This window comes from Aquarana catesbeiana, linkage group LG11 (genome assembly GCF_042186555.1).
Source record: "Aquarana catesbeiana isolate 2022-GZ linkage group LG11, ASM4218655v1, whole genome shotgun sequence".
NCBI classification, from domain to species: Eukaryota; Metazoa; Chordata; class Amphibia; order Anura; family Ranidae; genus Aquarana; species Aquarana catesbeiana.
Genome location: NC_133334.1, coordinates 254,283,876 through 254,311,086, shown reverse-complemented (window position 1 = coordinate 254,311,086; position 27,211 = coordinate 254,283,876). Strand labels below are relative to the sequence as shown.

General features: G+C 44.6%; 1 protein-coding gene across 1 annotated transcript; it reads left to right on the top strand.

Moving 5' to 3' along the window:
• The first annotated feature begins 2,500 nt into the window (after nucleotides 1–2,500).
• Nucleotides 2,501–26,012, top strand: WFDC1 (WAP four-disulfide core domain 1). Its single transcript, XM_073605667.1, has 7 exons — nucleotides 2,501–2,793; nucleotides 14,045–14,240; nucleotides 14,800–14,883; nucleotides 15,303–15,443; nucleotides 15,548–15,589; nucleotides 16,940–17,003; nucleotides 25,137–26,012. Exons 1-6 carry the CDS (start codon nucleotides 2,659–2,661, stop codon nucleotides 16,999–17,001), a joined length of 660 nt encoding a protein of 219 aa, XP_073461768.1. The 5' UTR covers nucleotides 2,501–2,658; the 3' UTR covers nucleotides 17,002–17,003; nucleotides 25,137–26,012.
• Nucleotides 26,013–27,211: the final 1,199 nt, after the last annotated feature.

Below are 27,211 nucleotides of genomic sequence, written 5' to 3'. Positions count from 1 at the left end.
ACGCATTGATTTGTATTATTTGGAAGCACTTTGTGTAGTATAGAGAGGTTTTAAGATTTTTACTCTTATGTATTTGTAGTTTATTGGAGCATTTCATATAGTTTATTATACTGTGGCATGTGCACCATTTAGTGGCAGCTGCTCCAGCAGTTCTATATGAGTTCTTCAATCAATCAGTACATTGTCAGGTAATATCTGTATGCGCCTCCATAGTGTGTCCAAAACATAGCCACAGAGTGACATCTCTATTTCCAGGTTTTGCACGTTTTGAAATTTGTCTATATCATTTTTTTTTATAACAATTTGTAATTATGTTTCACATTTTTTTTTTTTAATTTCTATCATTAATTTATAAAATATTGTTTTCATCTTCTGATTAAAGCCCAACTGCAGAAAAAGCTATTTTCTCTTGGATTTTCAAAGGATTTAGAGCCTCTGTCAGGGTGTCATCGCCATCTGTGTCCCCACTGATGTGATTTTCTCCCACTTCCTGTCTGGATGGGCAGTGATCGGAGATCTTGAGAAAAGATGGTCTGCAACTCCTTGCTTGCTCTTTAAAATCTTCAAGATTTATTGATTAAGACCCCATACACACTATTAGATTTTCTGCAGATTTTTGTCATCAGATTTACCTAAACCATATAATATGAGGTCAAACCTTAAGAGTTTCAATTTGTGTGCAATCAGGCAGGCCCTTGCACTACATGGTTTTGGTAAATCTGAAGACAAAAATCTGCAGAAAATCTAATAGCGTGTATGGGGCTTTAGGCTAGGATTCCAGTAATGTGACCTGAAAGTTGTGCAATTTTGCCGCAATTTTGATGAGACTTGAAGCAATGCTTGTGTATTCTTGAGGTCTATGGACCTCAAGTCACATCCAAGTCGGACCAAAGTAGTGCAGGGACTACTCTGAAGTCGCTGCAACTTGAAGTCGCACATATATGAACGGCACTCATTGGAAATCATTGGGGTACGATTGTGGAATTCCAAGTCGAATGACAAGTCGCACTAGTGGAAACGTAGCCTTAAAGACACGGACAGCAGATGTCGATGGTGGGAGATCTCCCTGGTGGAGACACAGACACAGTCCCAGTTTTTGTAGAGCCGGTAGAGTAGGAGCTTTCATTGCTGTCTGGTCTTTCTCATCCTGGTGACAAAACCTGATTCTTCACCAATCACCACTCCACACACAACTAGAAAGTTGGACTGGAGTTCTGCTTTAAATAATCAGTTTTGTCCCTGGAAATGTCCCTGACTTTGAAGAGCCACAGGTTCCCTTTCTTTTTTTTCTATTTTCTTATTTCTCCATGCTGGCACTGAGCTCCTACAAGGACCAGGCTGGGCACAGCAGGGACAGGGTGGGTGTCCAGCCTCTCAGCCTCACCCCTGGCACTCAGTGAGGTCAGGTGGAAGAAATGGCAGTTGCTGTGCTGAGTCCCCTGCCACCCCCTCCTTGGCTGGGACACATGAGGAGGGGGCTGAGCCTGCTCGCTTCTCCTCCCTGAATTCTGCAATCTTCAGGATTGAATGAACTCCACAGACAGATGCGTCCCAGCTGCCGGGAGGCACAAACTTTTCCAAAGTCCTGAGATTTCCAAGGAAAACCAGAGGGAGCTGACAAGTCCTGGAGTACTGCTGCAAATTTCAACCCCAACACTAAGCAGGAGGACCCCAAAAACTGACCATATTGAAGAACCAGTCTGTGTGGTGACCTATATGGGACCCCATCTACTTACAGCTCGATTATAGGATATCCCATCCATGACCAGTTCTACAGGACTAGAACTATAAGGACCCCATCTACATACTGATCAATCACCTACAGGGGACCCCATCCATGTAATGACCCGTTCTAGAGTACTCCATCGCTGAGGACCCCATCTACATACTGATTATCTCTAGTGGACCCCATTCATTTAAGCCAGCCATAGAGGACTGCATCTATAGGGACCCCATCTACATATTGATCAGCTATAGGGGACCCCATCCATGTAATGACCATTTCTAGAGGACTCCATTTTTGGGGACCATATCTTCACACTAATCAGCTCTAGGTGACCCATTCATGTACTGACCAGTTCAAGAGAACTCCATCTATGGGGACCCTATCTACACTGATCAGCTATAAAGGACCTACCTTCTATTATGCCTATAGCGGACTTCCATCTACATACTGATCATCTTCTATAGTGGACTTCATTCATTTAAGCCAGCCATAGAGGACTCCTTCTATGGGGACTCCATCTACATACTGATCAGCTATAGGGGACCCATCCATGTACTGACCAGTTCTAGAGGACTCCATCTATGGGGACCCATCTACACACTGATCAGCTATAAAGGATCTACCATCTACATTGGCTATAGAGGACTCCTATACATATTGGTTGACTATAGGGGATCCCCATCTGCACAGAGTTTGACTATAGGGGACACCCAGTGACTTGCAGCATTACAGATGGATACCTCTGTGGATGTCACTTATTGTGACCCCCAATAATTGGTCCACCCTCTTTTCTTCATCTCCCAATATTGAACCCCAATATACTTCCCTCTTTACTGGAGATCGTGGCTGATGCCCTTTTCTGCCAACAAATAAAGAAGAGTTGCACCCACCCCCACCCCCCACCCCCTGGCTCTCAGGACTCCAGATTCAGGATGGCAGATTGTGGACGGAGCTGGCGGTCACTTCTGGCTGGAATCTGTTCTGTCCTCCTATATGCACAGTGCTGTACAGGCCGGACCCTGAGGAAGAGAGCGCTGCACCTCCGAGTGTCCGACACCAAGTATGATGTGAGTCCTACTGATACACTGGGGGGGGCACCTATGACATTGGAGTAATTCTCAGTATCTGTCCTTACTTCTTTATTACAAGTACTTACTGTATATAGCACTGTCATTTTACACAGCACTTTACATATACATTGTACATTCACATCACTCCCTGCCCTCAAGGAGCTTACAATCTAAGGCCCCTAACTCCCATTCATACATACAAATACCAGGGGCCATTTAGACAGGATCCAATTAACCCTCCAGCATGTCTTTGGAGTGTGGGAGGAAACAATATGTACTGTATTGTCCTGTATGCTGGTAGTAATTCTTGTTATCTGTTCTTATTCTGTATGTATGGACTCTGCACAGTACTACTTCTCCTATTCTTTATGCTGGGTGTATTCTCAACATCTCTATAGGTAGCTGTGTCTATGTACATATCCTGTAGGTCCAATTTGCTCCTTGAGATTCTCAGTACAGCTCCACATGTGGAAGGGAACATCCATTAATCATTAATCATTTGATGGAATTTTCCATTCAAAACCAGCAATTTGTTGTAGATTGTTAGCTCTGGTGACCCCTGCACAGCCCCATACAGTAATGTATACATGTCTGATTTATGTAAATACATTGTAAACAGACTTGGTGGAGGAGTAATGATGTTCTGTCTGTGTATACACACTGTGCTGGCTGTGTATACACACTGTGCTAGGCACTGTATACAGACTGTGCTGGCTCTGTATACACACTGTGCTGGGATTTGTATGCACACTGTGTTGGCTCTGTATACACACTGTGATGAGATCTGTATACACACTGTGATGAGATCTGTATACACACTGTGTTGGGATCTATATACACACTGTGTTGGGATCTTTATACACACTGTGCTGGGATTTGTATGCACACTGTGTTGGCTCTGTATACACATTGTGATGAGATCTGTATACACTACTGTGCTGGCTCTGTATACACACTGTGTTGGGATCTGTACACACACTGTGCTAAGATCTATATACACACTGTGCTAGGCTCTGTATACACACTGCATAGCTCCCAACTGTCCCTGATTTTGAGGGACTGTCCCTGATTTGGAGCAATGTCCCTCTGTCTCTCTTTCCTCCTCATTTGTCCCTCATTTTGGTCTGATCTATATAGTTGTATATAAAATGCACTTTTTATCTATCAAAAAGTGTTTTCCAGCACTAAGCCTTTAATCCAATTTCTAAATTGCTGCATTTGTAAATTCCAAAAGCCAATGTAAAGGAATAGTAGTGGTAAAAAAAGCACTTGTGGGTTTAACCCATCTTGTATTTTTTGTACAATTCTCCTTTAAGGGGGTGTGGCACGGGGTGTGTCCTACGTCTGCATACTTTTGCTGATAGGTGTCCCTCATTGCCATCTCAGAATGTTGGGAGGTATGACACTGTGCTGGGCTCTGTATACACTACTGTGCTGAGATCTATATACACACTGTGCTAGGCTCTGTATACACACTGTGCTGGGCTCTGTATGCACAATGTGTTGGGATCTGTACACACACTGTGCTGAGATCTATATACACACTGTGCTGTGCTAGGCTCTGTATACACACTGTGCTGGGCTCTGTATACACACTGTGCTGGGCTCTGTATAAACATTGTGCTGGGTTCTTCAGGGCCTTAAGGTAACATAAAAGATATGACAGCAAAAAATGTATTTAATACTATAATAATAAGACTTACAATATTACAAATACTGAGTTGCTACACACTGTGCTGAGATCTATATACACACTGTGCTGTGCTAGGCTCTGTATACACACTGTGCTGGGCTCTGTATACACACTGTGCTGGGCTCTGTATACACACTGTGCTGGGCTCTGTATACACACTGTGCAGGGCTCTGTATACACACTGTGCTGGGCTCTGTATACATACTGTGCTGGGCTCTGTATACACACTGTGCTGGGCTCTGTATACACACTGTGCTGGGCTCTGTATAAACATTGTGCTGGGTTCTTCAGGGCCTTAAGGTAACATAAAAGATATGACAGCAAAAAATGTATTTAATACTATAATAATAAGACTTACAATATTACAAATACTGAGTTGCTAATAATACTAAGGGCTCCTCTCACACCAATGTTGGATGGATCTCCCTCTATTTGGCATATCACTGATCTGAGTCACACCGGTGCACCGACAAATCTGAATCTCACCCGGTGGACTATAACAATGCCTGGAGGAGACACAGTCTGGGCAGGTTGGACTCCCTGCAGTGTTTTCACTTCTGGGTGGAGTTTCCCTTTATAGTAAAGTTGTAATAATGTGCACTCTTTGAGCTGTTATATTGCAGCAGAGTGTGGTATATACAGGAGGATCCATATACAGTATATATCTTGCACATAGAATAAAGTTCAGATCTGCTGCGATATTCCCATAGAATACAAGTTTTTCTTCTCAAGTCTGGACAGTACTTCCCGTCTCCATCGCCCCTTTCTCACATTCCAGGAGTGAAAATAAAAAGCTGTCACTCGAGTGGAGCGCTCCACCTGTCCAAGCCTGCACCCCTCGCTGGCACACAGCCCGCTCCACCCAATTTAAACAGAGTTATATATAGACAGAGGGGTCATCACCGTCCTGTAGGGGCCCTACTGGGGGTGCCACATGGAGAGGGCAGAGGAGAGGGACCAATGACAAGTCGCCATCAACACCATAATCCCAATAACAGAGAATTATAGGGGAGGACGTAGAGGTGGGGCAATGACAGATTTATCCTCCTGTAGGAGAGTCCCCGCTGTGACTATTTTCAGGAGTGATCGAGCTGCTGGATGGGCCATACAGGACTGGGTGCCCACTCTTTTGACATGGAGCACAAGTTATCTCAACTGTAACCATTGCAGATAATTTATAGAGTATCTCCATTCGACATTCATTTGCCTGAATGTCGAATGGAGATACTCTGCCTAAACCTCAACCTCTGCCTAACCCCTCTCCCTAAACCTCAACCTACAACTAACACCTCATCCTTAACCTTGACCTCCACTTTAGCCTAAACCTACACCTAACTCCTTATTCTAAACATTGACCTCCACGGTAGCCTAAACCTACACCTAACTCCTCATCCTAAACCTCATCCTCCACTTAACTCCACATCCTAAACCTCAACATACACCTAACCCCTCACCCTAACCCTCAATCTCCACCTAACACCTCGCCCTAAATCTCAAACTAACCACTCTCCCTAAACCTCAACCTACACCTAGCAACTCACCCTAAACCTTGACCTCCACCTTAGCCTAAACCTCCACCTTATTCCTCACCCTAAACCTCAACCTCCACTTTACACCTCACCCTAAATCTCAACCTAACCCCTCTACCTAAACCTTAACCTTCACCTAACACCTCACCCTAAACCTCAACCTACACCTAACCCCTCAATATACAGTGGGGACGGAAAGTATTCAGACCCCCTTAAATTTTTCACTCTTTGTTATATTGCCGCCAAATATTTGCTAAAATCATTTAAGTTCATTTTTTTCCTCATTAATGTACACACAGCACCCCATATTGACAGAAAAACACAGAATTGTTGACATTTTTGCAGATTTATTAAAAAAGAAAAACTGAAATATCACATGGTCCTAAGTATTCAGACCCTTTGCTTGGTACGGTATTTAGTAGAAGCACCCTTTTGATCTAATACAGCCATGAGTCTTTTTGGGAAATGCAACAAGTTTTTCACACCTGGATTTGGGGATCCTCTGCCATTCCTCCTTGTAGATCCCCTCCAGTTCTGTCAGGTTGGATGGTAAATGTTGGTGGACAGCCATTTTTAGGTCTCTCCAAAGATGCTCAATTGGGTTTAAGTCAGGGCTCTGGCTGGGCCATTCAAGAACAGTCACGGAGTTGTTGTGAAGCCACTCCTTCGTTATTTTAGCCATGTGCTTAGGGTCATTGTCTTGTTGGAAGGTAAACCTTTGGCCCAGTCTGAGGTCCTGAGCACTCTGGAGAAGGTTTTCGTCCAGGATATCCCTGTACTTGGCCACATTCATCTTTCCCTCGATTGCAACCAATCGTCCTGTCCCTGTAGCTGAAAAACACCCCCACAGCATGATGCTGCCACCACCATGCTTCACTGTTGGGACTGTATTGGACAGGTGATGAGCAGTGCCTGGTTTTCTCCACACATACTGCTTAGAATTAAGGCCAAAAAATTCTACCTTTGTCTCATCAGACCAAAGAATCTTATTTCTCACCATCTTGGAGACCTTCAGGTGTTTTTTTAGCAAACTCCATGCAGGCTTTCATGTGTCTTGCACTGAGGAGAGATCTTTGGGTTCTTCTTTACCTCTCTCACCAAGGCTCTTCTCCCCCGATAGCTCAGTTTGGCCGGACGGCCAGCTCTAGGAAAGGTTCTGGTCGTCCCAAACATCTTCCATTTAAGGATTATGAAGGCCACTGTGCTCTTAGGAACCTTGAGTGCAGCAGAAATTATTTTGTATCCTTGGCCAGATCTGTGCCTTGCCACAATTCTGTCTCTGAGCTCTTCAGACAGTTCCTTTGACCTCATGATTCTCATTTGCTCTGACATGCACTGTGAGCTGTAAGGTCTTATATAGACAGGTGTGTGGCTTTCCTAATCAAGTCCAATCAGTGTAATCAAACACAGCTGGACTCAAATGAAGGTGTAGAACCATCTCAAGGATGATCAGAAGAAATGGACAGCACCTGAGTTAAATATATGAGTGTCACAGCAAAGGGTCTGAATACTTAGGACCATGTGATATTTCAGTTTTTTTTTTTTTAATAAATCTGCAAAAATGTCAACAATTCTGTGTTTTTCTGTCAATATGGGGTGCTGTGTGTACATTAATGAGGAAAAAATGAACTTAAATTATTTTAGCAAATGGCTGCAATATAACAAAGAGTGAAAAATGTAAGGGGGTCTGAATACTTTCCGTCCCCACTGTAAACCTCCAGTTCCAAATAACACTTCGTCCCAAACCTCGACCTCCACCTAACCCCTCTCCATAAACCTCAACCTAACCCCTCATTCTAAACATCCACCTAACAACAACTCACCCTAAACCTCCAACTAACAACTCATCTCAATCCTCAATCTTCACCTAATATCTCACCCTAAGCCTCAACCTTTACCTCACTCTAAAACACAACCTCCACCCAACCCCTCAATCTAAAACCTCAACTAAAACATCTACCAGACTTGATAATTAATCGTCCACCTATCACTTCACTCTAAACCTCAGCCTCTGCCTAACACTTGACCCTAAACCTCAACCTATACTCAACCCCTCACCCTAAACAGCAATGAACACCTTAACCTAAACCACAACCTTCACCCAACCCTCACCCTAAACTACAATCCCCATCTAAAACCTCACCTTAAACGTCAACCTCCAGCAAACAACTTATCCTACACCTAAACCTTCACCCAACCCTCACCCTAAACATTAACCCCTACTTAACACCTCAACCTAAAGCTGGCCATATAAAGATTACATTTCAGCCACTCAGCGTGGGACATCGAGCCGAGTTTCGGTTTCATTTAACCAAGTGGGCTGCTTAAAAAACCATCTCCAGCTAATACATCACCCTAAACCTTAACCTCCACCTAGCCGCTCACCTTAAACCTCAAACTCCATCGAACAGCTCAATTTATTGATCTCCACCCAACATTTCACCCTAAACCACAACCTTCACCCTAAACCTCAACCTCTACCTAGCACTTCACCCTAAACTTCAACCTCTGCACCACCCCAGAAAAATGATAATGTACTCCCTGTTCTCCTAGATGATGGATCTGTTTGGTGGACATTCAGTGACATACATGGGTCAGCTTTCATTTTTCTCCATTCTGATATCCTAAGCTAAGTCAACCCATTCTGCAGCTGTTCTCAGCCAATCAGGAAATATTTCATTGTCCATTCCTCTATGGGGTAATCTGGGATGCTTAATGGTGGATGTAGCCCAATCAGTGTTTACCTTTCCACCAAGATATCCAATTTCTCCATTTTCTCACAGTATTTTTCCTAAGTTTGAATGTAGTGATGCAGTCACCTTTTGATATTTGTACAACTTCAGATACAATTTAGTTTTCCAGTTGTGAGTTCAAGGTACACCAGGGGATCTGCGACAGATGTTGAGGCTACAGATTGATAAAAAAAAAGTATCAGAATTCCAGAAACATGTCTCTTTTTACCAATCTCAGGGGGTCATTTTGGTACCTTGAATGTCAAATTAATTATATTTAGCGAAGTGTCACCGGACAGTAAAGTAATCGATCGCCAAGCAGTTATATTTGGGCTCCTCTGGCCTCGGGGCTCAGTTGGTTTTCCGGTGTTTAGTTAGGGATTATGACTCAGTTGTATAGGAGGTGGGGTATCTCACTCCCAGCTGTCTGAAGTCCTGTGGGTTCAGCTGAGGACACCAGGCCGGTTACGCCAGGCGAATTGTGATCCTGAGAGCAGCAGGGGTGGACAGGCTTGGCACGGCACACATGTCCATTTTATGGTTTAGGAGGGACCACCAAAGTTGTGTGGTTTGCATTCAGAAGAGCCCCCAGATAGAAGGATTGTTTAATAAACCTTTCCTTTGTTAGTGCACCAGGAATACAACCAATAAACACCCCTTCCCTCCATCGTGCTGGAGGAATGGATAACTGGAAACCTACTACTACCCTTCATGATTCTCCTCCATGGTATGGCAGAGGTGTTTAGATGGGGTGTCTGTATTCTGAGCTGGTGGCTTCTACACACCAAATAATCTCCACAGTGCCAGGGTTTGTAAGGCAACAAATGGATTTGAGATCAGAGAATCACACCATAGGTTGATAATCCAAATTTTAATTATTTCGGCACAAGATCAAGTAGAATGTTATCTATAGATGAAGCAACGCGTTTCAGGGCCAGAACCCACCACCTTCATCAGGGCTACAACAATAAAACAAAAAAAAATATGAATAGATATGGGGTCTTTTTATTTAAAAATAAAAAAAGTTTGCATAGCCATTCATCCAGTGAATCAGCATGTACATTCGCTTTGTTCTTTAAGCGATATTTTCGGAACAAATGTTCTTTTATTATGGGCAGTAGTAAAATTCGACTTTATTGAGACTAGATGAAGCTGAGGAGCATAGGGAATACATATGTGTGATAAAAATGTAACGATTCTATAGAACACTTGGGGGAATTAGCAAATAAATGTAACCATTAACTAGAATCTCTAGAATCATTGCATTGTATCCCATGTTACAAAGACATGTGTTGCCTATGCTCCTCAGCTCCATCTAGTGGCCATAATGCATATTTTACTACTGCCTATAATAAAAAATAACATACATTCAGAAAAAAATAGCCTTAGGGTCACAATACACATTACAATCTTTGTACAATTAACTTCAGATTTACCAAAATTATGCAATATGGGGACCTACCAAATCTACCTAAACCCAATTTGTATCCAATCAAGCAGATCCTTGCACTACATAGTTGTTGGTAGAACTAAAGTAAATTGTGAAATCTGTACTGTACTATCTCAGGACCTGTCCACATTGGATTACGCGGCCCAGGAAACCCGCGTTCCCTGCGTGTTTCCCTCACTGCATTCAAGTGATGGCTGGTGCTCAAAATTTTTGGGTGGGCACAAACAAACTGAAAAATTCTGAAAAAAAAAACATCAATCGTAGCCGCACTGTGCCATCAAACGTAGCCACTGTGCCCATCAATTGCTGCAACTGTGTCATCAAATGCAGCCATTGTGCCATCAAATGCAGCCACGGTGCCCCATAAAATGCAGCCATTGTGCCCATCAATTGCCACCACTGTGCCCATCAAACGCAGCCACTGTGCCATCAAACGCAGCCACTGTGCCCATCAATTGCCATCACTGTGCCATCAAATGCAGCCACTGTGCCATCAAACGCAGCCACTGTGCCATATCACAGTGTGCCCCCCCGCCGGCCCACCGTCTGCACTTACCTGTCTCGGTGGGACAGCTCCTCGATGTCTTCTCCCTCTCTTCCCGTCCTCTGCTATGATTGGACGCCTGGCGTCCAATCACAGCACCTGTCGTTTCAGCCAATCAGGTGTTGTGTAACAGATCTGAGCACCTGATTGGGGGAGAGGCGGTTTAGTGTTAGGAAAGCGAAGATTCAATTGGCTTTTCTAACACAGCTGAGTGACCTGCGAGCGCCCAGCATGGCACTCACTGGTCACCTTTTTTGACGCCTATTAGAGCCTATGGCTCTAATCAGGTGCTTCAAAAACACCTCCGCCGTTGTAATTCAATGCATGAATCTATCTATTGGTGCTAGAGGGGGGGGTGGCAGGAGAGAGGGGGCGGCGCCGTGCGCCCTTAATACCCGGGCTGCCACTGCTGCATTCCAAACGCACTGCCCTTGCGATCTGCAGCGGATGTCAATGCAAAGTTTAGGACACCCCAAATGCAGGTTGCAACTGCAGTGCGTTTGCCCCAACTGGATCGCATAGTACAGAAGTACCATGCGATCCAGTTGTAGTACATTTCCAAAAATAGTGCATGCCCTACTGGTGGTGTGGTGTGCACGGCACTCGAATCACATGTGAATCGCATGGGGATGCACAGCACGTTCCTGTGCGATTCATAATGTGAATGGACCCTCAATCTGTGAAAAATAAACAAAGAGCCTTAAACAAAGCATTTATATTAAAAACAAAAACTTTAAGGCACTCACAAAAGGAGAAGTGATCATTCATTATATAAAACTGTAGGGAAGATGACACCCTGCATCCAATCACAGCCTGGACGGGGAGGAGAGCCAGCCAGAGCAAACAGAGGGGACACCGGACGCTGTCAAAGTCCCGCCTCCTGGATCGGTTCCTCTGATAGACGTCGCACTGGATCGCTTCTCCACTGCTTCCGCCGGCCATGCATGTCTGCGGCGGAAGTGGTGCAGCCTTTCAGGGGGCATCAAAGCGGCCGGGCAGTCCATCCCTGGTCCCCCCCCCCCTGGCAGGTGTCACCCAGGTGTGGTCCGGACCCCCCCTCCCTTTGCATCCCCCTAGCAAAGCCACTGGGGTCTAATTTACCTGAAAAGGACTGGAAGTTCTGTCCATCCAGTCCTGAGATTTACACAGCACAGCCCTGTCTGGCAAAGCAGGAGACCTACAGGTCTTGTCCCTCCCCCAGCAGGTGATTGGCCAACAAAAGGAGAAGCAGTAGACTGATTAGCTCAGTTCTCTGTCACTCTGCTGTCTCCTCTTATCAGCGTGCTCCTTGTTAGAGCATCCTCCAGATTTACCTTCAACTATGTAGTGCACGGGCCTGCCTGATTGCATACAAATTCATACCTCCCAACATTTTGAGATGGGAATGAGGGACACCTACTAGCAAACATACCCTATTTCCCCGAAAATAAGACCTAGCCTGATTGTCGGTGATGGCTGCAATATAAGCCCTACCCTCCCAAATAAGCCCTACCCTGTTTCCCCGAAAATAAGCCCTACCCTGAAAATAAGACCTACAAGGACTTTAGGGCTTATTTGGGGGGTAGGGCTTATATTGCAGCCATCACCGACAATCATGCTAGGTATTTTTTTCAGGGAAACAGGGTATGTAGGCATAGGAAACACCCCCTGCCACGCCCCTTAAAGGGGACATAACCAAAAAAAAAAAAAAAAAGGTTCATTAAATCCACAAGGGCTTTTTTTTACCACTACTATTCATTTATATTGGCTTTTAAAATTGACAGATGCAGCAATTTAGAATTTGAATGAAAGGTTTAGCACTGGGAAACACTTTTTGAAAGATAAATAGTGCATTTTATATACAACGATATAGATCAGACCAAAATTAGGGACACATGAGGGGGACAGAGGGACAGAGGGACATTGCTCGAAATCAGGGACAGTCCCTTGAAATCAGGGACAGTTGGGAGGTATACAAATTGAAAGTGTTTAGGTTTGACCTCATATTATATGGTTTTGGTAAATCTAAAAGAAAATTGCACAAGAAGATTGTATAATGTGTAGCCAGCTTTAAGGCGGTGTTAATTCTTAGCAAAAACAGTGAAAAGTTTATATTAGCAGACTTCATCTGCAAGATTTGCTGGATCATTTTCACCCAACTATGGCAAATTCTCTGCAGCAGCCTTATAACTGAGCAAAACCTTAATATTAGACCTAGGGGGTCAAATACTTTCACAGGCAATTTTCCCTAAGCAAAGGTCTGATATGTTTACAGGGCATGCTGGGATTTGTGGTTGTTCTGTATCTCTAGAGCTGTAGTCAGCTCTCATAGCACACAGAGGTCATCAACACTGATCAGCTGGTCTATTGCGCCATCTGCTGGAGTGTAATAGCAGTGCAGCTCCCTCCCAGGAATTATTTAAATGTCCCAGATTTCCAGTGACAGTCCCAGATTTCACTGAACTGTTGCTGAGAAATTGTTGTCCCTGGAAATGCTGGCTCCTTTTTCTGCACTATAGGAGTGAAATGCCCATTCTAGTTAGACAAACATTCTCCTCCATGGCAGTGCTGCCCACTGGAGACATTTTCACACATTTTATTGCAGATACTTGCCTGCTTTTGGTCTGTAGATCCTGAAAGGCCACCTCAGGTCACTTGGATTCCTCTGTAATAACTTGCACCCTGGTATTCCTTTGGTTATATAGCTCTCTGTGCTTCACCAGAAAAAACAAACCACTAGTGCAGTAAACTTAAAGGCATTCCAGAGGGTACCACTTCTCAATATTCCTCATAATGGGCACAGGAGGTGTGGAATTCAGCACAGGAATGGTGGGAACCCCTCACAATGGGCACAGCAGGTGTACAGATCCTGGGAACTCAGCACAAGGATGGTGGGAACCCCTCATAATGGGCACAGCAGGTGTACAGACCCAGGAATGCAGTGCAGGGATGGTGGGAACCCCTCATAATGGGCACAGCGGGTGTACAGACCCAGGAATGCAGTGCAGGGATGGTGGGGACTCCTTATAATGGACACAGCAGGTGTGCAGATCCCGGGAACTCAGCTATGGGATGATGGTAACCCCTCATAATGGGCACAGCAGGTGTACAGGCCCGAGAGCTCAGCACAGGGATGGTGAGAACCCCTCATAATGGGCACAAGAAGTGTACAGACCTGGGAACTCAGTGCAGGGATGGTGAGAACCCCTCATAATGGGCACAGTGGGGGTACAGATCTGGGAACTCGGCACAGGAATGGTGAGAACCCCTCATAATGGGCACAGCAGATGTCACAATATTTCCTGTCTTTCTCATCCACAGGACTATGAGTACCCACTGCACCCCCATAACACCAACTACCAGAAGAATGACCGCTGCCCCCCACCGCCACAAACCCTTCCTGATCGGGCCTGTGAGGTATTGAGCTGCCGCTCTGACTCCGAGTGTGAGAGACACAAACGCTGCTGCTTCAATGGATGCATCTACGCCTGCCTGGAGTCCGTTCAGCCTCCGCCAGGTATGATGGTGACCACTGGACATTATACAGAAAGAAAAGAGGGTGGGTCAGCAAGCACAGGCAGGGGTGCTTGGGGTTACCCCTAACCCTTGTTACCTTGTCCTCCTGATCTCCTACATCTTCTTTGTAGACACTTCCTGCTTTAGGGCGGGTTTCCTGATGGTGACAACTGGGAGCCATGCCTGTATAATGTGTGGTTTACAAGGTCTTGTGTAGTCTCCATTGATAGCCCATGTGACAGGGTGACAACGAAGGAGCAAATCTAGGAGACAGAACAACGTCACCCTATAACAGGAAGTGTAAAAACAAGGACCTTCATGGCAGGATCACCAGGGATTATTTAAATGAAAGCAGCAGATTTAGAAATATTGAAAATTAAATGAACGTGCTAAAGCTTGTAGGAGATTTTACAGATTGGGGTATTTATATATCTCAAACTGTCACTTATACTGTATGTGTAAAACATACATATATATATATATATATATATAGGTCTCTATGTGCGGAGTGCATGCTTTTCACTGATTTCTGTAACATTTTTCTTTCTGTCTGCCTTCAGTGCTAGATTGGTTGGTGCAGCCGAAGCCTCGCTGGTTGGGTGGGAATGGCTGGTTACTGGATGGACCAGAGGAAGTCTTACAAGGTACAACCTTTAAAGTTGTATTAAACTGCAAATATCTATAAAAAAAATGCATAGCCTTTTGTTCAGCCAATCTCCTCTGTGCAAACTTGGGAGAAATAAATGTTATTTAGGCGATTTTGTGAATGAATGGCAACTAGGTGTCAGACTTTTCTTGAGTGTAGTACTCCTTCCAACCACTAGATGTCAGACTTTTCCTGAGAGTAGTGCTCCTTCTTGGCCACTAGGTGTCAGACTCACTAAATAACGTACCCTGTACTCCTTCCTGGCCACTAAGTGTCAAACAATAACTGTAGGTGTAGCACACCTTCCTAGCCAACACCTGTCCTTCTTTGGCCACGATGGTGTCTGACTTAAGTGTAGTACCTGTTGCCAGTGATAAGGGCTCAGTCGCTTAGCATTCTCTGTGTTTCCGCTGACAGCTGAAGCCTGCAGCACCACTGAAGATGGGGATGAGCCTCTCCACTGCCCTACAGGATACGAATGTCATATAATTAATCCAGGAAGCCCAGCAGAGGGCATCCCGAATCGAGGGCAGTGCATCAAGCAAAGAGGAAACTCAGGTGAGTGAAACTCCCAGAATTCCTCACACTATGACGTCACATAGGGCTGTCTTAATTCACCACAGACCTGACACAGATTTCCTCTCTTGTGTATTTTATTCCAGATGGGAGAAACCTGAGGCTGAAATATCCCAAAGAATATCATGGTAAGTCCAATAGATCAGAGAAATAAGTGCGGGGTGTCCTTTATATTGACCTCTGGTCCTCTGTAACCCTCCCCCCTTGCACAGATCTTAAGCTGCAAAGTTCAGGTCACAGTTCATGTTCACCCTGGTTGTCAGGAAACCCCCAAAGAAATGTGTAAGGTGATACATACATGTAAGATAAGAGGGGAGCAGTGATCTGACAGCATCACACCCACCTGGATCAGAGAGAGACAGTCTGAAAGCAAACTGCTTTTATATCCAGAAGTGTCCATCGGAGTCCCCTTATATCCAGGAGTGTCCATCAGAGTCCCCTTATATCCAGGAGTGTCCATCAGAGTCCCCTTATATCCCGGAGTGTCCATCAGAGTCCCCTTATATCCCGGAGTGCCCATCAGAGTCCTCTTATGTCCAGGAGTGTCCATCACAGTCCCCTTATATAAAGGAGTGCCCATCAGAGTCCCTTTATAACCAGGAGTGTCAATCAGAGTCCCCTTATATCCCGGAGTGCCCATCAGAGTCCCCTTATATCCAGGAGTGTCCATCAGAGTCCCTTTATATTTAGGAGTGTCCATCAGAGTCCCTTTATATTTAGGAGTTTCCATCAGAGTCCCCCTTTTTATCTAGGAGTGCCCATCAGGAGGACTGGGGGAGGGTCATGGCCAGCTGGCTGGCAGTGGGTGTATCAGTACCGGGGTATTTTTATGGACACTTGCTGCAGGCCAGATAAAATCATGTAGTGCGCTGGATATGGCCTGTGGGCCATAGTTTGGAGACCCCGCTATAGATAAATAGAGATAAGTAACATGTAAAATCTTTGTTTTGCAAAGTAATGTTTAACATAGGGCACACCTATGGTGCAGGATTCACAAAGCACTCTGGGTTTCCTAAGACTGCACACCGGAAGCTGTTTGCTTTCAGACTGTCTCTCTCTGATTGAAACGTCAGACTGAGCTGTACAAAAGGGTTGTGGGGGACATTCGAGTGTAAGCTCCTCTGCAGAGACTGATGTGGCTGGCTCAATGTTCTCTGTACAGCACTGCGGTATATGTCAGAGCTATATAAATGTATAATAATAATAGTGAGTGACTGTGGGGGGCATTAGAGTGTAAGCTCCTCTGGTACAGAGACTGATGTGGCTGGCTCACTATTCTCTGTACAGCACGGTGGTATATGTCAGAGCTATATAAATGTATAATAATAATAGAGTGTGACTGTGGGGGGAGGGCATTAGAGTGTAAGCTCCTCTGGTGCAGAGACTGGTCTGACTGGCTCAGTGTTCTCTGTACAGTACTGCAGTATATATATATGAATGTATGATAACAGTGATATACATTATATACCTCTCTACAGGTGGAAATTATAATAACGTTGTGGTTGGAGTTGATAAACAGACCCGGAAGCATATAGGATAATGGTTGGTATTGTATTATGTGATAATATTGTACATCACAAGGAAAATACACAATCCCCCTTTTCTGGTCTTCTGAAAATGCCAAATACCTGGCTATCTGTGACTTCAATACTTCATGTAACTTCAAGTTAAGTCAAGGAAAAGTCCGAGAATCAACATGACAGCCAAACAACTGGCATTATCAGGAACAACAATTTAAAGTAGAACTCTAGACAAACAGCTAAGTGTAAATTGGAAAGGCACATAGATTCACGTTTTCTTACCTGTCTGTGGATTTGTGATTCTGCCCGGCCAGTTCTGAGAGTTACACACAACTCAGTGTGTTACCTGTCCATCTGCTGTGAAAAATGTCTGTAAATCACATGACTGTCCGTACAGAATTACAAATGCTCATAAAGCACTCCACAGATCAGCAGTTCAACTGTGTATTAATACCGATCTTAGGTGTAGTACCTTCTCATAGCCAGCAGGAGTCACTATATTATTACTATTATTCTGTTCTATTATATTTTTCCCCAAATTTCCCAGTGCGTGACTGTGGGGGGACATTAGATTAGAGTGTAAGCTCCTCTGGTGCAGAGACTGATGTCCATATCTATGTTCTCTGTATATCAGAGCTATATAAATGTATAATAATGATAATGACAAAAATGTTGCCCCCAGACCTCCAACCTACATGTATGTGTATGGAAATTTGAATCTTGCTTTCTGATTGTCTCTGAATCAGGAAAAAGAAAAGTCTGATTCCCACAATGCTATTGGAATATTTCTCATATACAGATCTCTGTTGGTTCCCAGACACTCAGGACGTGCGCTCATTGGTCACTCATTATTCACTTATTGGTCGCTTATTAGTCGTTCTATAGTTGCTCATTGGTCACTTATTAGTCACTCATTATTCACTTATTGTTCGCTTATTAGTTGCTAAATAGTCACTTATTAGTTGCTCATTGGTTGCTCATTAGTCACTCATTATTTGCTTATTGTTCGCTTATTAGTCGCTAATTAGTCATTTATTAGTCACACATTGGTTGCTCATTAGTAACTAATTATTTGCCTATTAGTTGCTAATTAGTCACTTATTAGTCACTCATTATTTGCTTATTGGTCACTTATTAGTCGTTAATTAGTCACGTATTAGTTGCTCATTGGTCATTTATTAGTCACTCATTATTTGCTTATTGGTCGCTTACTAGTCGTTCATTAGTCACTCATTGGTAGTTCATTAGTCACTCATTATTGGCTTATTAGTCGATTATTAGTCACCCATTATTCGCTTATTGTTCGCTTATTAGTGACTTATTAGTTGCTTATTGGTTGCTCATTAGTCCTTCATTATTTGCTTATTGGTCGCTAATTAGTCAGTCGTCATTTGCTTATTGGTCGATTATTAGTCATTAATTAGTCAATTATTAGTTGCTCATTGGTCATTTATTAGTCACTCAATATTTGCTTATTGGTCATTCATTAGTCGCTCATTATTCGCTTTTTGATCGCTTACTAGCCATTCATTAGTAGCTCATTGGTCGCTCATTAGTCACTCATTATTCGCTTATTGGTCGCTTATTAGTCACTAATTATTCACTTATTAGTTGCTCATTTATTAGTCACTCATTATTTGCTTATTGGTCGCTTACTAGTCGTTCATTAGTCACTCATTACTTGCTCATTGGTCGTTTTTTTAGTTCCTTTATTATTCACTTAATGGTCGCTTTTTAGTCACTAATTAGTCACTCATTAGTCGCTCATTGGTCATTCATTAGTCGCTCGATAGTCTCTCCTAATATTTATACATGCGGATCGGCTCCAGCTTGTGTTTTTCAGGCCGCGTTTCTCCCAATGTTCACTTGTTGATGTCTCTGAATCTTGCGGCACGAAATGTCCCCAATAGAAGCTCAGATCCCACACACACCGTCTGTCAGCTCCTTCCTGCACCCCCTCTGAATTATTCAGAACTTCATCATCCAAATATGAATCTCCCATCAGAGCTACTGGTGTAGAAGGATGGCAGCTCAGACCTTCAGCAGAACAAAAGACGAATGTGATTTACTGAGAATCACCTAACCTCACAGAAACAGTGGATTGCTATATGTGTTCCCAACTCCGCCCACCTTCCATAGTTATCATAAGATGTCTCCCACTGACAAGTGTATGTTATAGGGACTCTCTGCAACCCACAGGCCCTCCATTATTCATGTCCTTCTATAATTGTGCCCCTGTCATTAGATATATCTGTTTAGTATGTGCAGTGCAGCATGCTCAGTAATGTGTCCCGGTATTTATTACTTCTCGCAGAGATCTCAAGACTCCCCCTGACAATACCTTCATTTGCTTTTCTCTCCAGATGGATGGCACCATAATTGTTTGGGCATCATCCAGAGTCGCCATCTATTTCCTGGACTTAGATGCCAGCTCAGAGATGACACAATCGTGTAAATCCTGGTGCCTGTGCAGTGTTTGGTTGTGTTCACAATTACCTGATACAGATTAGCCCCTGCTGCAGCCTGTTACCTTGTTACTTGCTACAAAGTTACAATGTACAGCCTGATCACTGGGGGAGGGGAAACTGAGGAAATGCTTCCTCCTGCCTGCAGCAGACTAATGACATCATCTCAGGCCAGGCGAAGTCACTGACTGAAGCTCAAAGACAGCTTTTTTAGGATAAAAGGTGGAGGTTTTCTGAATTATGAAACTGTATATTGTGACATGTCAGGGGTTTATTTATGAAGACTTGTAAAGTTACAGGTTCACTTTAAAGGGACAGTTAGTGGCCGTGCTGTGAAAATACAATATCTTCTCACAGAACAGTGGAAGGAGCTCTTCCAGAGTTTTTTTTTATTCTGATTTAGACCTGCTCCACCATGATGAGGGGGAGGGGCAGACGCACACAGCACCTGAAATGTGGATGACATTTATGAAAAAACTTTATTGATACATTTACACAGTACATAGAGGGATCAGGTATGTTGGAAGGATCTGTTAGAACATTGATCAAATATTTGGCGATTTCCAGGAAATGCCGCTATAATATAAATTATCTATTTTATTTGTAATGTTTCTCATCAGACGGAGAGATGTCATAGTAAATCTCTGCAGGAAAACAAAGTCTGAGACAGCAGAGGAAATTCAGAAACACAGCCGAGGACGCCGCGCGCCTCCCCCGCACCAATGACTCAGCAGTACTCTGCACACACAGTACAACCATATGATTAAAGTGGACCTGTCATCACATTACATGGATACATGTATGGAGTATGGAAACATCACATCTTTGCATTTTTTCAATGGAAACGCATCTCAATGCATGTGTTAAGTCGTGCTTCGTGACACATTATAATGCAGGTACATGCAGTGCGTCAACCCTGGTCAACATGCATTTTGATGTGCCTCCATTGATTTCAGTGGCAGGTCCATAGAAGTCAATGAAACTCGTCTAACATATAACATGTAACATATAACATGTAGCACATAACATATAACACAACCAGGGGCATAGATAAGGGAGGGGATGGGGGGGGTCCAAACCCCCTCAGAGAATCTGTGGCACTGCAGCTATGGTTGACAATCTCTGCACATTAGAAATACTATAGCTGCTGCTTCTGCCACCCATCAGAACTCAGAGACAGGCAACAGCAGTTCAGAAGGGTGGAGGCTCTCCTTATCTTTTCCCTGGATCCAGTCACATGACACAGCCAAAGGAGGACTTACCCTCACTCCCAAATACCTGGTCTGGTGAGTGGATTTCATGGAGGGGGAGAGTTGCACATCCTACTGTATGTAATGTTGCACCCTCCTAGTTAGGTTACTAATAGGTTTAGGAAAATGTAGGCTCACGGTAGAGGGCCTGGCTGGTACTGGAAGGAGGTGTCTTTGTATTCAGGTACACAGTAGAGGTCTGAGAGAGATCCTGGAGAGAATGCTGTTTGACCCCTTTTTGAGAGACTGCTCCAGTTTTGCTGGCTCAAGGCTGTTTCCAGTGTGGGATCCCCCTGAAGCTCTGTTTCCACATCCTTTTAACCTTGAAGAGGTTAACTACCACCAGAAAATGACCTCTGTTAAAGTTTGCACTAGTTCTGGAGTATCCCAAGGCGCACCCTATACTCTATCCAAGTTCTTTTTGCCAAAACACTTTTTGTCTGGTTATTGCATGGAAGGACTAAGAAACTGCTGTGCACCCAATAGGGCATAGAACCTGGGACAAACAGCAAGACCGGCTTGGGGTCTGCACTAGAGTAGGAATGTAGCCACTGTCACGGAACCCTGTCACACTCTGTATCAGTGCTTCCGTCAGTATACAGCTCCCTCCAGTCTGAACATCAGATATCAGATATTACAGCCACATATTGCAACTCAAAACCAGGCGAGACTAGCTCAGTTACAAATTGGAACATGGAATGATTTATTGGACAGGAATACAGTCTTATATACACTTGAGGAGGAGGTTCCCCCCTCCTGATCATATTACCCTAACGATACAACTGTAACCAGAAACATAAATGAACATGAGCTAATTAACTACCGTATTTATCGGCGTATAACACGCACCCAAGTTAAGGAGGGAATTTTAAGGAAAAAAACTTTTAGGAGTAAAGTTTAAGGAAGAAAAACTTACATTAAAATGCCCATCAATGCAGCGTTATCAGTGTCCATCTGCAGCCTTGTCAGTGTCAGTGCAGCCTTGCCCAGTGTCCAGTGCATCCTTGTCAGTGCAGCCTTGCCCCAGTGCAGAATTGTCAGTGCAGCCTTGCCCCAGTGTCCATTGCAGCCTTGTCAGTGCAGCTTTGCCCCAGTGCAGCCTTGTCAGTGCAGCCTTGTCAGTGCATCAATGTCAGTGCAGCCATGTCAGTGCAGCTTTTCTCCAGTGCAGCCTTGCCCCAGTGCAGCTTTGCCCCCATGCAGCTTTGCCCCCATGCAGCCTTGCCCCAGTGCAGCCTTGCCCCCCCGTGCAGCCTTGCCCCCCCGTGCAGCTTTGTGGGATCGCCGCGATCCCTGCCGTCATACACAGCCCTGTGTAAATTTAAATATGGCGCCGAGACTGCAGGGACTCGGCGGAGCGCTGATACACATAGCCGAGAGTCCTCGGGTTTTCTCGGCGTCGCTTACAGTCCCGCCCAGTTCCGCCCTATGGGCGGGACTGTAAGCGGCGCCGAGAAAACCCGAGGACTCTCGGCTATGTGTAGCTCCGCTCCGCCGAGTCCCTGCAGTCTCGGCGCCGTATTTGAATTTCCACACGGCTGTGTATGTCAGCGGCGATCGCGGCAATTGCCGCGATCGCTCCGATCACACACAATTGGGGGGGGATCGGCCTATAACACGCACCCACGATTTTCCCCTGATTTTCAGGGGAAAAAAGTGCGTGTTATATGCCGATAAATACGGTAATCATTTAACCAGCCTAGGTGACTTAGAGGTTTGACCTTTCAGGTCAGCCTTGCTGTCTTCTAGCTCAGAAGACACAATCCAAATGATCATAAGTATAAACACAGGACACCTTCTCACAATAGCAGGACCCCACCAGTAGCAGACTATCCGTCTCCTACATTGAACAGGGGCCAATGTGATCAGCTCTTTCAATTAACATGTATAGTTCAGAATCAAATAAACCAGGAATAGTCTTTGTACATTGGTGTGCTCAGCCTATTGCATTAGGGTGTGCATTCCCAGAGCACAAACACACAAGCGTGTATATCAGCAGAGCAGCGGACGGTGTCAGTAGAGCAGAGATTAGTGTCAGTAGGGCAGTGGACAGTGTCAATAGTTTTTTTTTTTTTATTACTTTTTTACAATTTTGGTTTTTTAATTATTTTTTTACAATATTATCTTTTATTATTTGATTACTATTTTTTTTTCAAGCCCCATTGGGGGGCTTTGGTAAAATATCAACAAACCCCATAACAACCCCCTGATTTTTCACTTTTGAGACAGAGAAAGGGACTGAGGACAGAGCTTCCCCAGTCCCTTTCTCTGCAGCCTAAGCTGCACTGGACAGTGAAGGAATGGAAAGTGCTCTGTGCTGAGCAGCATAGTTTACTAAGAATGAAGACACGAGTGACCGGTACAGATCACTCACTGTGTTCATTCAGAAAAGGAAGGGGCCGGTAAATGAAATATTCACCAGCCCCTTCGCCCACACTCAATCATGAAACTACCCCTGCAGCAGCCGGAGGGAGAGGAGGGAAGCTGGCAGCACTGCAGGGTGGAGACAGGGGGCACCAGGAATCAGGGGGAAATTGGTACTGCACGGGGTGATTAGGGTGTGCCCAGGCACACCTGGCACACCCTTTGCGCACGCCTATGTCTTTGTATATTTCCTGGGAGATATTGTGGATAAACATTACTGTTCCATTTGCTTGACCCTAATAGACACAGGATGATTTAGACATAAGAGGGTATGGAGAGCTGAAACAAAGGTTAACAAACCAGAGCCCATAGTCAGTTGGCAAGAGACTAGCATTCAGTCCCCTCCAAAAGCCTCTGTCCCAGGTAAGTCTATCACAGCCACCCTCTCTTGTTCGTTTCATAAATGGACTAAGAACTATGCATTATGTATTATGGACTATGCGCTATGGGACTATGGGACTATGGGATTTTTAGTGTGCATATGTACATGACCACAAAAAAAGTGCAAATGGAGAGGTTCAGGAGCTCATGGAGGACTTTACAAGGTGTCAGCTGCTAATTGGCTGGAACTGACTTCTCTGAATGTTATTAGTAGTCCATCAGTAACCTCTGATAATCTCTGGGTTCTAATATGGCCATTAACGGGCGTCTACGGGTGAACGCTGGTGGCAGACCAGCGCACATTGCAGCTCTGTGCACTCTTCACCAATCTGCGTTCCGTGTCCACCACAAAGGTCAAAGAAGGCCATAGATAGTCGACCAAGGGGGAATAAATAGACAGGGGATTTCTAGTATTTATAAGATGTTGATGTCCCCTTTGGACGACGGGTCCATGTGTCCTTTGGAGAGCTGGGAAATAGAATTGAACCAGTCATTGCCTGAAATGATGAAAAATAAAGTTTTAGATTATGTCCATTCCACTATAATGGACACACGGACAAAATAAGTGAATTACAAACTGCTAACTAAATGGTAAAATTGCATAAAATGAACCCCCATATATCGCCTTTATGTTGGAGGGAATGCGGGGAGGTTGGAACCCATGTTCATATATGGTGGCAGTGCCACCTGATTCAGTCATACTGGGTGGAAGTATTGGATCTAATTAAGAAGATCAGTGGGAATGAAATTGGGCTAGACCCGTGGCAATGCTTGTTCCATGCGATGGGTGTCTAAAGGAAGCAATACCGAGCAGCAATCACTCCATTCTTGTTGAATGCAGCAAAGGCATTAATCCCGAAACAATGGAAGTCAAAGAAGGTACAGACTATAAAGAATTGGCTTAGGGAGGTAGATAAAACTAGGCTTATGGAAGACGTAATACATTCGCAAAATGACTCCGAAACAAGATTTGTTAGCATTTGAAAAGGTTGGTTGGAATTTAAACAATCCCTGGTATATGTGAGTTATATGGGAAGCGAGGGCAGCATTTAGAGGCCTATCATCTGCCCCCTCTCCCCCCCCTATTTTTTTGGGGGGGGGGTTTGACACACTGCGATTTTTAGCTGGACTGCGATATTGCGGCAGACAAATCTGACCCCAAATTACACTTTTTGGGGACCAGTGACATTATTACAATGATCAGTGCTATAAAAAATGCACCGATCAATGTAAAAATGACACTGGCAGGGAAGGGGTTAACACTAGGGGGCGATCAAGGGGTCAAGTGTGTTCCCTCAGCTTGTTCTAACTGTAGGGGGGATGGGCTTACTGAAACATGACAGAGGTCACCGGGAACAGTAGATCTCTGTCATGTCACTAGACAGAACGGGGAATCACCTGTCTACATAGGCAGTTCCCGTTCTGCCTCTCCTCGCTACGATCACGGGTCGCCGGCAGACATCGAGTCTGTGGAACCCGCGGGCATGCTCCTGCTATCCTGCTTTTACGGACTGACCTACAGGTACATCAGTTTGCACAGGAGAGCCATTCTGCCGACGCATATCTACGTGAGCCGGTCAACAAGTGGTTAAAGGGGAACTCCGAATCATTTTAATGTACTTTCTTCTTTTTCAGGAAGAATCATCTCTCACAAGCCGACGCAGTATGGAGACCCCACCGTAGAAGGATTGTAGAACAGATAAGCACATCCAGGAAAATTGTCTTCTATCAAATCTTCTCTGGAGACATCAGACACCACTGATAGGAAACGAATTTACAGCGAGTTCAGGATCGCTGCCTGCTGACCATTTATCTTATGCCGTTATTGTCTGACTGGTCCTGAGTCTCGGCCTGCGCACATTCAGCCAGTGTGTTCCCAGGTTCCAGTCCCGCCCCCTCTATGCCGTCACTGCAGCCCCGCCCACACACTAGATCCTGGAAAGGAATTATGTGACTATTGCCCCACCCATAAGCATTGCTTAATCCAATATAATTGGATCCCAAAAAACTGTGGAAGAACAGTGAGACAATGTGTGGCGCAGTCGCAGTGTGCTGTAGATGGTGGCAGCCATTGATTTCTTTCACTTAGTGGATGCTCAGCACAAGAATCTGAGGCTATAACCGTCTCAGATATTCATTCTGAAGATGTACATTGTGTCATATGATGACATATCCTTTGATCTTGCTGTTGCTGTGCTCATAATTCTGATCCTTGGATTCTTCCTTGAAGGAGGCGGAGCAAAGTTCACAGGAGGACGCTGTTCACGCACCAGTTTAATGGTTAACATTTTATACATATTGGAGCCAGAAAAGGCGTCGGCTCCGTCTGATGGAGGACTGTGTGCTGTCTCTGCTTTATAGGTGGACTTTAGCACAGGCTGGGGACTAGCAATGTTCACAGGTGTCTCCGCCCCTTTTCTAATCATATCCTTGTCTAGAAATACAGAAGCCAAAAAAGATTGAAATGCTTTACTGCCGAATACCAATAAATGTAATCCGCTATCGCCGGGATATGTGGTTTGAATGAGATGTGTGAAATCCTTCTGATGCAAGAAGCCTCTGCTGTGCTCTCCTAGGGTTCACTGGAGGCTTTGTGTATAATTTAGTCCCTCCACCATCACCATAATAGTCCCTCCTCACCATCACCATAATCGTTCTTCCTCACCATCACCATAATAGCCCCTCTACCATCACCATAATAGTCCCTCCTCACCATCACCATAATCGTTCTTCCTCACCATCACCATAATAGCTCCTCTACAATCACCATAATAGTCCCTCCACCATCTTCATACCAGTCCCTCCACCATCACCACCATAATAGTCCCTCCTCACTATCACCATAATCGTCCTTCCTCGCCATCACCATAATAGCCCCTCTACCATCACCATAATAGTTCCTCCACCATCTTCATACCAGTCCCTCCACCATCTTCATACCAGTCCCTCCACCATCTTCATACCAGTCCCTCCACCATCTCCATAATTGTCCATCCACCATCACCATAATAGTCCCTACTTACCATCACCGTAATAGTCCTTCCACCATCACCATAATAGTCTCTCTTCATCATCACAATGATAGTCCCTCCTCACTATCACTATCATAGTCCCTCCTCACCATCACCATAATAGTCCCTGCTCACCATCACCATAATAGTTCCTCCACCATCTTCATACCAGTCCCTCCACCATCACCATAATTGTCCATCCACCATCACCATAATAGTCCCTACTTACCATCACCGTAATAGTCCTTCCACCATTACCATAATAGTCCCTCTTTACCATCATCATAATAGTCCCTCCACCATCACCATAATAGTCCCTCCACCATCACCATAATAGTCTCTCTTCATCATCACAATGATAGTCCCTCCTCACTATCACTATAATAGTCCCTCCTCACCGTCACCATAATAGTCCCTGCTCACCATCACCATAATAGTTCCTCCACCATCTTCATACCAGTCCCTCCACCATCTTCATACAAGTCCCTCCACCATCTCCATAATTGCCCATCCACCATCACCATAATAGTCCCTACTTACCATCACCGTAATAGTCCTTCCACCATCACCATAATAGTCTCTCTTCATCATCACAATGATAGTCCCTCCTCACTATCACTATAATAGTCCCTCCTCACCGTCACCATAATAGTCCCTGCTCACCATCACCATAATAGTTCCTCCACCATCTTCATACCA